Raw genomic sequence first — 12,700 nt, 5'->3', positions numbered from 1 at the left:
ATTGTTGCTTGGGCGACGCAAAACGGTAAACATTCAGCTTTTAAGGAGCTCCTGGCCATCACCCATCGTCTCTTTTCACCTTCTCTCTTCATCTTCTTCTGTTCGTTGTATTCTATCTCAAGTCATCCACTCCTTGCTAACCGAGTACCTCAAGTTATCCTATCTCCATACCTCCTTCATCTCTTAGTGTCCATAGCTTATCAGAACCAGGCGTATTTAGTCCATCTTAGCCTCAGAGCCTGGTATACTGCTGGGTTACATCCACGCCCATCCTCTCCTTGAACAGCCTTTGTGTTCTGTTCGTTTCCTTGGAAAGAGGTAACCGATCATTCTCAGCATATTCTTTGGAAGTCACGCTAAAGTCATTAGAGAATCCCGAAATATCGTAGCACGATGGCAGCTGTAGCGGTTACAACACCGGTCAAGAGCCACCATGGAATATTCTCCTCAAAAACGGCTGGCGGCCGTATGCCTCTGACGCCATCTCCCCGGCAAAGAACAACAAGCCTTACTAGCAACGTTTCAAACGACTCTTCGCCTTTCACTCCCCCTGAGGCACCAAAATCTTTCTACAACGGAAACCTCTCCACGCACTTTGCGAGAGCAAGAAGTTATCGCGACTCCCCAAAGTCAAACATTGCAAAGGGTCAAAACTCGCCTCGGCCGCTTGAACTTGGAATTTCAAAATGGGCTTTGACAGGAACGGGACATTCTGGTCAAACCCCAAAGAAACGTACAAAGAAGGGGACAAACCTGCGTCCCAGAACGACCAAAACCACAATCCACCTCCCCCACAATGCGGCCGATAGATTTATCCCCAGTCGCTCGAGTGAAGGACTAGTAACCACCGGCACTGCAAAGGCAGATGACCAACAACGCCCGAAACCTAGTGGCAGTGATGGCTCCAGTGTCCTTGCAAACGCTGCCAGTGCTTTTAATATGGGAAGCCATGAGGACGATCTTGCAGAAGCTTTGCAAGGACTTGACCTAGAAGACAACGATACTAATAGCACCTACTCGAGGCCGGCCCCTGACGTGGTTGCATACAAGTCCTCTCTGGCAGATGCCTGTGATATCCCCCTTAATACTCGAATCCTTGCTTTTAAACCCCCAGCACCAGAGTCATCGAAACCAATCGACCTTCGGTCTCAATACAACCGCCCCCTCAAACCTGCTCATGCACAGTCGGCTCAATTTCGACGAAGAGTACAAACAGCACCAGAGCGGGTTTTGGATGCACCCGGTCTCGTTGACGACTATTACCTCAACTTGTTGGATTGGAGTTCAGGTAATCAGGTTGCTATTGGCCTCGAGCGCAATGTTTATGTGTGGTCTGCAGACAGTGGCTCCGTAAACTGTCTGTTGGAGACCTCCCCTGATACATATATTAGCAGTGTGAAATGGAGCAACGACGGTGCCTACGTTGGTGTTGGTCTTGGCACTGGTGAAGTCCAGATCTGGGACGTCGAAGAAGGTACCAAACTGCGAAGCATGCTTGGCCATGAAACACGGGTTGGTGTCATGGGTTGGTCCAAACATACCTTGTCCACTGGTGCTCGCAGCGGCCTTGTTTTCAATCATGATGTCCGTATTGCTCAGCACAAAACGGCTGAGCTCGTTTCTCATACATCGGAAGTCTGTGGTCTGGAATGGCGATCAGATGGCGCTCAGTTGGCCACCGGCGGAAACGACAACCTTGTTTCCATCTGGGATTCACGGTCTCTCAGCGCACCAAAGTTTACCAAGACCAACCACCGCGCAGCTGTCAAGGCTCTTAGCTGGTGCCCATGGCAATTGAACCTCTTAGCTACCGGTGGGGGGTCATACGACAGACACATCCATTTCTGGAACACCACAACTGGCGCGAGAACCAACAGCATTGACACCGGCTCTCAAGTCACAAGTCTCCGATGGAGCAACCACTACCGAGAGCTCGTTAGCTCCAGTGGATTCCCTGATAACTCTTTGAGCATTTGGAGCTATCCCACTCTCGTTCGCAACGTTGAGATTCCCGCACACGAGACTCGTGTTCTCCACAGCTGCCTGAGCCCGGATGGGCAGATGTTAGCAACTGCAGGTATGTAGCATGAAGTCTGCTGCTTTCTTTAAACAATATCTGACGGGTAATTGATATAGCTGCCGATGAGAGTCTCAAATTCTGGAAGATCTTTGAACGAAAGCCAGGCACTGCCGCATCCGCTTCTCGTGAGGGTGGAGTCGGCAGCAAGGCTAAGCAGATGACAATCAGATAAACATCTCTGCTTCCTTGGATCTATTTTAGTTTCCCTTTTTCTCGTCACACAGGCTGCAAGGTACGGTGTTAAAAGCGTTGTTTGGCTTTGGGAAAATTTTTTAATTGGTGGTGTTGGTGGTTTTGTAAAGCTCATTCAGTGTAATTGCATTAATCAATTCAAAATTCCATGTCTTGTGCTTTTTTCTCTTTTCTCATATTGAAAGACATCAGAATTTCCTTCAATTGATATAGCTCAACGGTGGGAGGCAAATAATAGAGGCCTTTTTGTGATCTGGCAGCGAGGATTGGCCTGCCAAATGCAATCTTGATAGTGACATTATTTAGAAATCCCCATTCACACTTGATATCAGCTTCACTTGCTCCGTAAAGTCCCGTTCAACAATGAAAGTGCCATTGCATGCTCCTCTGGGGGAACGTTCTCGACTGCGCTCAGAGAGGAATCTCTGGTTCCAATGGCTTGCTGACTAAGCTACTAGGCAGGTTGCTGATAGCTTCTTGAGTATAAAGCCACTTTCTCCTCAACAACCATCCTGGCCGCACCAGAGCAGGCGCGTCAACAGCCCGGTTTTACAGTGCTTGCAGGCTACTTGGGTCTCTTGAACGGTGATATAAAGTACAGGGCGGTAGCCTACGGCAAAATTTACAGCTTACTGCAGAGGTTTGGGGTGGCAAGCAGCGCTGGCTGACGACCTTGGCAGCGAGCCAACCACATGCTGTGCGCCGGCGACCGCGACCACAAGACAGCGCCATAAATACGTTTTCCTCTTGTGCCTCCTTCTCCTTTTCTTTCCTGCTTGCTGAATACGCATTTGCGAAAAATGTCGAACCAGTTGGTGGTGAGTAGCGAACACCCTGAAACCCAATCTTCGGTCTTTTGCTCTCCACCCTTTTGTCGCGGTTTCTGTTGCCATCTGATGGCTCACAAAGCCATTTCGCGCTTCATCAGGGTATCGTCTTCGACCGCGTCATTCAGGAAGTATGCGATTCGTCCCAGATCGACTTTGAAGAAGGTGGTGTTGACCAGCAGACGTTGGAAGACCTGAGGAAAGTAAGTCGCAGAAAACCTCCCTTGTACTGCCTTTCAAGCCTCGCCCGAGCGTTTGAGATGCCGAAAAGTCGAAAAAAACATATCATCAGATTGTTATCCTGCTGTGGATGAGCTGATGTTTGATGCCGATGGGCTCTTTCGTGGCGTTTTGTGGTCGCGTGTGGTGTTGGACGGTCTCCATTTTTGGTGTGGCCAATTCGCGGGGGGTTCGGCCTGTTTAAAGGGAATCGGGCCCATTGTTGCCTGCTGAGACATTTTTATGTGGCGGTTGTCGGCTGGCCGCTTTAACGGCTCGCTGACTAAGCTTGACGGTGTCCTCACCATCCATGCACCTCTGAGCTGCCCTCTGGACTTTGGCATTTTACTTAGCATGTAACCTGCTGCTAATCTGCCTTTTTATTGATCTAGGGATGGCAGAAGAAGCTCTCATCTCTCGGGGTTGCCCAGTTCCCCTGGGATCCTCCTCCTCAACCCCCTCCACCCCCTCCACAGCAGGCCCCAATTCCTCCGCCGCCCGTGACCGTGCCGTCCAATGCGCCTCGTACGTCACCACCACCTCCACAAGAGTTTCCAGAACAAATACCCCAGTCCCAGCCGCCTCTGGCTCCCGCAAATGGCTCTGGACAAGCTGCGGGTGAGGTTCGCGTCAAGACTGAACCTGGGTACCCTACGACGTCGACAGGCATTCCCACCACAGCTGCCCATATAGCGCAGCAGCGGGCGGCCGATGCCCTACATCAACGTTACGGCGCGGCTGCAGCTAGCCAGATCCACCAGTTACAAGCTCAATCTCAGGCAGCGTTGTCCCTTCCTGGCCAGCAGCGACTTCAGACCAGTCAGTTTAACGGTCCGCAAAGCCAAGACCCGAAGGTATCACAGCAGGGCTCGCAAAGTAACACCGTTGGAAACGGCCAAACCGATGGCGCGGGCGATTCCGAAATCGATGCACTCTCAGAATGGAAGGCGGAAGTTGCGAGGAGAAGAGGAGAGGCGACAAAGAACGGAGCGCAAGCCGACCGCGTCATGCGGAAGTATGTCGAGCTCAGAGGACTGCAGATGGAAGGTAACGGTCTCCTAGCCCCGCTTCATGAACGATACCCCCGCGCGAATGGAAAGAAGCGTAAGGTCACCGTCAAAGCAGAGTCTGCAATTCCTGGTCCTTCCATCGCATCGGAAGCAACTATCCCGTCTCAAGCGGGTGGATATGACGGTGTCGATGAGTTTGGGATTAAAAAAGACGAAGATGAAGACGCAATTAATTCCGACCTTGATGACCCCGATGACCTTCTTGACGACCCTGAAGGTGATGATGCAGTCGGCCAAGTCATGCTTTGCACATATGATAAAGTGCAGCGCGTGAAGAGCAAATGGAAGTGCACACTAAAGGATGGTATCTTAACTACTGGAGGGAAAGAGTAGGTTCCCAAGGGCCTCGTACAGTCTTGCTTGACCGACGCTAACCTAGCATAGATATGTTTTCCATAAAGGCACCGGGGAATTTGAATGGTATTAGCGAATATGCGATAATATGAGGTCCCTAAGGTATTACCCAGTTAAGACGATTGCTCGGGACAGATTTATTCCTTTCTTAAACTTTTCTTTTCCCTCCTTGGCTAGACCAAGATGTAACCAGTATCTGCCATCTTTCGTCGTCTTTCTTGATTGCAATCTTTCTTTTCTTTCGTTTTCCCTATGTCTTTCTTTGACAATGGCGTTCTTAGTGGAGTTCAGGCACGGAGGAACGATTCGTTTCATTGAAAACCCCAGACCGTGGATTGTTCTGATGATAAGCTATACCGTCCATTTTTCTTTTCGAGAAGGATTTCCGAATCGGGGCATTCAATCGTAAAATCTGTGATTATGTACTCCTGATGTGTAATTTTCTCAACAGCATACATGGACAAAGCAAGTGTCAAACTTGATATTCAGCTAGCAAGTACTTCGCATTGTAACAAACAAAATTTTTCATGACTTTTCTGTCTCTGAGCCCTTTCTCTTCTTTTTTTTTTTTTTGCCCTCTCTCTCCCCCTTCAACTTTGGATAAGCAGATGGGGAAACAATCCAAAGTACAGTACATACGGGCATGATCAGGATGGGAAGCATTCAAAACAAAAGTGACTTTGACAAACATAGGTAAATACCAAAAAACACATGAAACAAGAAAGAAGGAAATGAAAAGTGAGGATATTAAAAATGCAGTCTATTTCGCTAGCGAAATCATTACTCAAAAAAGGCGATTAGACAAGATAATACGAGGGAAATAAACCAAGAGAAAGAGATATAAAATCAGTCACGATCCAAAAGACACCAACGGGAACAATTAGCGAAGATCAATCCAGTGCCAAAAATCGAGGGAAACTCAGAAGAGCATGCGGCGAGGAGTAGAAGAGTGGTGTATGGGAGTCTAAAGCTTCCGTAACGGTATGTGCAAGAAAAGAAGATGTCAGATAAGAGTTAGTATCGGAAAGGTGGCCGTTGCGAATTGCTCATGGAAGAAAATAGGACCAAGGCCGTCGGTTAAAAAAGGTCCTGCGACTCGAAGATCCGGACACTAGAAGGGAATCGGAGTGTATGTACATGCCTACCCCGTGCATGCAAAGACAGATCGGGGGATTAAAAAGAAGCGGGCCAAGAGGAGCAAAAAAGACAGACGGAACAAACAAAGGGGAAAAAAAAAAAAAAGGCTAGCGTCCCCCCTTTTGTTAATGTATCCCAAAGCGCAAAGAAAATAAGATGGGAGCCGATCGTGAGAGAAGAAATCCACAAACCCAAAACATACGCCTCCAGGCTCTCTATCTATGTACCTTGTATTTGCGTGTCGACCCCATTTCACTCCGTTTTGTTCGCCCTGACTTTTGCATCCTGTGTCAACTTTTATAATTGGAGGGGAAGACTTAAGGGCAACACCCTTTTATTCTCCGATTCCTGGGAGACCGGCTCCAGCAACATTAACATTTTCGCCTTGCATAACTCCGCCGGTGTTCATATTCCTATTAGTCATGAATGATAGCTCGGGATTGCATGGCGGTGAATGGGCTTTGTGGTATTTGAGGCCGTTAAGGTTCTTGTATCGCTTTCCGCAAACTTCGCAGCGGTAAGGTTTCTCCTTCTCCATGCCAAGGGTGCCTGGGTATGGGATGGAAGTTTCAGGGTTGACGATAGAGAATGTTCCGTCAGCATTGTCATGGAGTTGTTGGTTGTTGTGGCCGTGCTAAGTAACGCTAGCGTTAGACGAAAGCCGAGAGAAGAGATGAAAAATAAATAATAGAAATAAGCGGTGAGACTTACCGATTTATGGTACTTGAGACCATTTTGGTTTTTATAAGCCTTTTCGCACCCAATGACAGGACATCTATAAGGTTTAGGTTCCTCATCAGGCCTAAGGAATGATGGATCAGGAACACCAGCAAGCCTCTGCTGTTCTCGAATGCGTTGTGCGATTTCACTGTTGGGTCCGTATTGGGCCCCGCCCAACCGGAACTGGGCATTTGGCTGTGTATTCTTGAAACCTCCGCCCTGTCTAAACAATCTTTTGGCTGGTTCGTCAATGCACAAATCCAGCATATCATTCTGCCCGCCATATCCGGGGTATTGAGGCTGGTTCCCTGGAAGAGGGGCGCCTTGCATAGACATGTCACTCATTCCGCCAACGATCGACTCGTCGAGTTCTGCAGGAGTGCCAGGCGTAGAAGACTCGGGAGTATTGCGGAACTGAGAAGCTGGCTGCTGTTGTAGAGAGTGGGGTAAGAGGGTTGGCGTATTCACGGAAGATACGGTCGGATTATTTTGAAGGGGCCTTGCAGGAGAAACGGGTGTACCGGGCTGAGAGCTTCTAAATCCTTGGTTTTGAAGCATTCCCAGGTTGAGCGGTGACACTCTGTTTCCTCTATTCTCCTGACTAAAGCGAGCCTGCAAAAATCCTTGTTGTTGGGGCTGCTGGAAACTAGTATCTGACAAGGGATCGTCCATCTCCATATCATCAACGGTATCAAGATCCGGTAAATCCATAACCCGGGATGTGTTAAATCCACCCTGTGGTTGAATCCGTTGTTGAGATGCGCTCGTCATCTGGGTTGGCGGGCGCTGGTTGCCAACAGGATGAGGTGTGACGAATCCCTTCCCGGCACCGGGCTGTTGATTTTGCTGCATGTGATTTCCAGCCGTGCCGGATCTGTTATCTGATATGGTCTGACTTGACTGCGACCTTTGTGGCGGCGGAGGCGACTTTTGAGCGTGGGCTTCTTCATAGTGTTGGAGGAGATCATGAAGTGTGGGAAGCGTGATTCCACAACAAGAAAAGTCGCGCATGAAATTTGCTTCGAGTTTGGGCAGATACGAGGAGGAGTGGTAGGAGGGCGACTGTAGTGTGAAAGGTGAGGTTCCTGTCATGATAATACTACATCTTGGTCAGCATCAAGGCCCAACATCTCCCCATACACTCTTCCAAAGTACAAATGTGACTTTGTAACAGGGGCACTATCACATACTCATCTCTAATCCAACTTCCAACCGATACACCACCCCAGCTCATCCCTCCGACTAGACTGCCTGCAAGACTCTCTCGACGGGGCTTGTCACGGTTAGAACCAGCGACAGTAATCGGCTTGGAACCATTCGAATATTGTGCCATTGTGGCGCTGAACGAGTCCTTTCGCGCCCCATTCGTCTTGAATGCGGTAGGGCTGGCCCCATTCCAGGCGGGGATCAGGTCAGGGCGGTCCACGGCCGCGGCTCTCTGCAGGGCGGACGTGAGGTTGGACGCTTGCTGGCCGGGTGGGGAAAGAGATGTCTGGCGAGACGCCGAAATGTTGATCGGAGACGTTGTATTCTCCATGGTCCGTTCAGGCGGTGAAGACTGAAACAGAGGGAATGTAGAGTCACCCAGGTCGCCTAAGAAGCTGGTATGACGGTCGCGTGCAGCCGGTTTGCCTTCCTCCCCGAGTTTGCGTTGCCAGGGAAAATAGGAATTTCGATCCCGATCGGGTCTGCGTGAACTCGCGAGGCCAGAGCCGACTGGAGTGCCAATTGGTGTGGATTCACGGGTTGAGGTACGGTCGTGGTCGCTTGATGGAGGCGAGAAATGGAGAGGAGGTGGAGTGTCCGACGATTCACGCATCAAGAACAGCGAACCGGATGGGAGACTCCGCGGTCTTGTGGGCGTTGCAGGGTTAGGATCTGGTTGCCAGGACACAGCAGTCACACCGTTCCTCCAAGCGAAGAGAAGATGTAGATGGAATGTAGAAATGTTAGGTGTGTTGGCTTCGAGGATCCGGTAGGACGGTGTTCGGCAGCGAGAAAGGCTCCACCAGGATCCAAAGCAGAATCACAAGAAAGACCAAAGGAAAAAATAAAATAAAATAAAAGTGAGGTGCGGTCGCTTGAAGAAGAGAGGAACAGACGAGTGAAACGGGATAAGTAAGTTAAATGTGGCGGCTAAGAGAAAACCATCGAGACGAGATTATTATCGATGAGAGAGACGACGGATGATGTCGATGTTGACCGCAGCGCTCCGTTGCCAGTAGTTGCATGCTCGTTAGTGAGTTAAGTTCGTGCTGACCGTTGATTCATCGGCGGCATCAGGCGCTCGAGCGCACTAACTGCTAGTTAACGAAGTCGACTCGACACGGCAGGATTTACGTTGCCTGGTGCCGAGCCTGCGCCGAACGCGAAGGATTAATATTATTATTGACGATGTTCTCTTGTTTAAACCCAACCCCCCAGACAAGTCTTTTTTGCCCCCCTTGCTCTTAAAACCAGTCCTTCGAATAAACATTAATTACTGTCCTGACGGGCACGGATACTCGACGATATCGAAATCAAGTGAGCCAGCCTAACCTCTAGTTAGTTAGTTACATCGTTTACATGGTTAACTAGTTACTTATATCGACCATCTCTTTGTTCCACAACTGCCCGGCTGCCAACCCCCCCATTGTATTGCAACACGACCGGACAACCCCTGGGAAATGCTTGCTTTCGTGACCAATTCTCTTCGTACATATCATGCCATGTCGCTTTCCGGCGACTCGCCTTGCTTTGTCCTCCTTGCCTCCGCTGATCGGATTTCTATAGTTACTCCCCAAATCCCATCCCCAAGCCCAATCGCACATGCAGCCTCTTCCGCAGCCTGCGAGATTATTTGATCAAGAGACGGCAAGCGTACCGACCCAGAGCTGGGGAGTGTGGTAGAGCTCTTTGTTTTCAAAGTGGGAAGATCTCCTCGGCATCCACCACCGACTTGACTCGGTGGCAACAACCGTGGTCCCCGGAACACTGGCACGTTCCCAAGCAGTCTTTTGCCTTCGGGCTCCTGTTAGCTTAAACCACCCCTAATATGTAGCGTAGAGCGCGTGGCCAATTATCGTAAGTAGCTGGTTAGGGACCTCCAAGCTTTCCTCCATTCAAATCCCCGATACCATGTTCGCCGCAACCAAGTCTGGGTCCTGGTTTGGCCAGCCTCGCCCACCCAATATGGCCAATGCCGTCCTGGACATCTGAGCACCTATCACAGGCTTGCTACTGTCAGCGTTTCAAGAAAATCCGCCAAAGCCTGCATCTGCCAACGTCCATTGGTTACCAGCGTTCAGGTAACCCTGGAAATCCTTCAAGATGGGAGGAGAGCGCCCGTTTAGAACGATGTTCGTATGATACCGTGCGTTGCCGGTTGGCAAAGGTTAGCACCCAAGTACAAGAGGAATCCAAATTTGTCAAATCAGCTTCACGCTGATTTGACTCTTGCTTTCAAGGTGTTCATCCCTTTTTTGGATGGGATATTCTTACAGGACCTTCGTAGGAGCAGGTCTCCGGCAATTACAGAAAAGTGATAGTGTCATAGTCACAAACGTGCACGCTTGGCTTTGTGGACTGGATTCGCATTCCATCCATATCCAGTCAAGACATCGACTCCACTTCTAGGAGCAAACACGAAGCCCCAAGCAAGTAGCGTTCCGCTTGCCAGGTGACGAGCTTTGCAGGACACAGCGCCTTGCAAAATTTGGAATAGCACGTCGATCTCTGCCAGATTGTCTCTGGGCACAGACCAAGCGCCTTCCTTTGAGGTCGTGGCCTTGGGTTGCAGGTAGTGAATTCCAAAGCCATCTACTTACGGAGTACCTAGGGAGGACATCCTGCTTCTAAGCTAAGACCATCCGCAAATGTTTGTTGACCAATTGCCAAGGGACTGCCTTGGACATCAGCTCCATGGCGAATGTGACCATTATCTCTGGATGTCGCCAATGTTGAAATTGGGGATCGGGATCCAGGAAACACAAGCTAGGCGTAAATGGCACAAAAGGTACCCTAGAACACATGCGTGGACTGGTTTACGATGGCTATCTCGACCAGATTGGCGTCAGAATGCAAACCCCATTGGGCAGAGAGCAGCGGTTCAGATGCGTCGCCAGGGGGAGGTTCAGAACCGAAATACTGCCCAGCACAATGTTGACTGAGCTCCTTCGGGTGTCACAAAACCTGGGATCCCAAAGAATTTCGCAAGCTCAACGTTGCCTCATGATGAAAACTCATCGGCCGTCAATGGGTACTCATTACGGCCACCGTCCCCGTACAGAGGACACGGCGGCCCAATAGCGCAAACCGCGCCAACAACTACTCCTCGCGCAACCACAAATACACACGGATGCACAAAAACCCACTCTTGAGATTTCTGCCTCAACGAAGACAAAACGATCTGGCAATTCCTCGCATCTGTGTGGGTTAGGTAACCGCACCGTCTGACGGTCGGGCGCTCGGCAGCGTCAGTCAGAGCTCTCCAGAATAGCCTTGTTAACTACCTAGTTATCGTGTATGTCGTTACATATACAACGAAAAAGTGCCAAAAGACATCATCTCTCTATCCCAGGCATAATGCTATCTGACAGGGTAATTGCAACGACTCGATATGTTGTAGCTCCCAATACCTGCTCTAGTGAACTCCTGTTAGGTGCCAATTTCGACACGCATTGGCTTCAAAAGCAGGCAGCACATTAGACTGCAGAGGTGATCCAGGGATTGCTGGCCAAGCGTGGAGTGTATATATTCAAGAAATAGCGGAAATGCTAGCAACTTTTAGTAGAATCTTCTCATCTGTTCAGAAATTCATCTAGGAAAAATGCATCATACAATAGCTAGTAGCATTAATCGAGTCTTCCATTGGTGGGTATCTATATTAACTAATACGTCATAAATTCGTAAAGATAAATATAAGCGACTGAATGGGAGTGTGCAGTCGAGGGTTGGATAGATTTGTCGATGCCGGGGACATCCGATTTGTTACAGCCAAGGACATTTAGTCGATCCATCTTTGATTTAACTTGTCGAAGCCAATCACTTTCAAATCGATGTTCAAGTTCTTGAGCATCATATCCATGGTAAACGTCTGCGAAAGATATCAGCATCGGTTAAAGTAAACGGCACTATACCTCCATTGCTCTTTTTTTCAAATCTTGATTCTTTCGACGAAAGGATGACTGAACTAACCTCATCATCTTCACCACTATCATCTTCCTCCTGCTCCCTATCACTCTTCTCACCTGCTTCAATTTCTCCCTCGATCTCTTTCCTTCTCGCGTCTTTCTCCTTTTCTAAGTCACTTCCTTCATCCTCATCCCCATCCTCATCTGTCCCACCGGTGTCGTTTTCCTCCGCATCCCATTTCATTCTTCTCAATTTACTCTGTCTCATCCTATCTTTCCACACTCCGACGCCGCCCATCCTATTTACTCTTTCTCTAGCACTCGCGAATAATTCTTCCGCCGCCTCACGTGCCACAATCTGCCATTTATATATCAACCCTTCAAGTTCGGGATCTTGATTCGACTGTTCAATTCTTATCGCTTGTGTAGCAGTGTCGAGATCCGTGCGCAATGTGGAGAGTTGGGCATGTAGAGACGAAACTTGCTTTTGAAGATTGGAGATATGCTGTCGGGCCTGAGACGTATTCGGGAAAGCAGATGAAGTAGTAGGGGCTCGCTCTATTTGATCGGAACCGGGTCTAGGAGTTTTCGGCGGAGTTGTGGTAGATTGATGAGCGCAGGGCGAGGCGGACTTGGTAGAAGGTTCGTTGGATACCGCGACGGCTTCCGTTCGCGTCCCTCCGCAATTCACTGCTTGTGCATTTTGTCTCTCTAGTAGAGGGCTTCCGCTCTCTGGCTTATTGCCGAGATTCCCGTCCCCTCTAGAAACGTTTGGATCGCTTGTTGTCATGGGCCGACGAAGCGGGGACTTGAAGGGCTTTGAAAGCGTCGACTGGGCATCGTTTAGTCGTCGCCGTTTTGCATAAGGTGAAAGATACGACGACATTATATCTGCATTGAGCAGTTTTTACTCGCTGTGGAATAAGCTGCACAGCGTTCCGGAAGGCCACCTGTCTCAACTCGGCTGAGCTGTCGGAGCGAGGTGAACTT

The 12,700-nt window shown here is 49.4% G+C and overlaps 4 protein-coding genes across 5 annotated transcripts; 2 read left to right on the top strand and 2 right to left on the bottom strand.

Moving 5' to 3' along the window:
• Positions 1–393: 393 nt before the first annotated feature.
• CDC20 (ubiquitin-protein transferase activating protein) lies at positions 394–2,427 on the top strand (the record flags this gene model as incomplete). Its single annotated transcript, XM_003068846.2, has 2 exons — positions 394–2,077; positions 2,137–2,427. 2 exons carry the CDS (start codon positions 394–396, stop codon positions 2,250–2,252), a joined length of 1,800 nt encoding a protein of 599 aa, XP_003068892.2. The 3' UTR covers positions 2,253–2,427.
• A 349-nt stretch (positions 2,428–2,776) lies between these two features.
• On the top strand, positions 2,777–5,140 carry D8B26_002834 (uncharacterized protein). Its single transcript, XM_003068847.2, has 4 exons — positions 2,777–3,090; positions 3,201–3,302; positions 3,711–4,717; positions 4,773–5,140. The coding sequence occupies exons 1-4, from the start codon at positions 3,073–3,075 to the stop codon at positions 4,813–4,815; spliced, it is 1,170 nt and encodes a 389-aa protein (XP_003068893.1). The 5' UTR covers positions 2,777–3,072; the 3' UTR covers positions 4,816–5,140.
• Positions 5,141–5,532: 392 nt separating this feature from the next.
• SFP1 (Transcription factor SFP1) lies at positions 5,533–8,676 on the bottom strand. The gene is made up of 3 exons (XM_003068848.2): positions 7,790–8,676; positions 6,591–7,698; positions 5,533–6,513 (listed from the first exon to the last, which is right to left on the bottom strand). The coding sequence occupies exons 1-3, from the start codon at positions 8,416–8,418 to the stop codon at positions 6,214–6,216; spliced, it is 2,037 nt and encodes a 678-aa protein (XP_003068894.1). The 5' UTR covers positions 8,419–8,676; the 3' UTR covers positions 5,533–6,213.
• Positions 8,677–11,548: 2,872 nt separating this feature from the next.
• On the bottom strand, positions 11,549–12,661 carry D8B26_002832 (uncharacterized protein). 2 transcript variants are annotated; one of them, XM_003068849.2, is made up of 2 exons: positions 11,775–12,661; positions 11,549–11,673 (listed from the first exon to the last, which is right to left on the bottom strand). In XM_003068849.2, exons 1-2 carry the CDS (start codon positions 12,594–12,596, stop codon positions 11,584–11,586), a joined length of 912 nt encoding a protein of 303 aa, XP_003068895.1. In that variant the 5' UTR covers positions 12,597–12,661; the 3' UTR covers positions 11,549–11,583. The 2 variants fall into 2 exon arrangements, with proteins under 2 accessions (XP_003068895.1, XP_065980038.1); XM_066123963.1 differs by having other exon boundaries at positions 11,549–12,661.
• Positions 12,662–12,700: the final 39 nt, after the last annotated feature.

The sequence above is a fragment of the Coccidioides posadasii genome, chromosome 2 (assembly GCF_018416015.2).
Source record: "Coccidioides posadasii str. Silveira chromosome 2, complete sequence".
Classification (NCBI taxonomy): domain Eukaryota; kingdom Fungi; phylum Ascomycota; class Eurotiomycetes; order Onygenales; family Onygenaceae; genus Coccidioides; species Coccidioides posadasii.
Note: the sequence above shows the minus strand (reverse complement) of the source record. Positions and strands in the feature narration are given on the sequence as shown.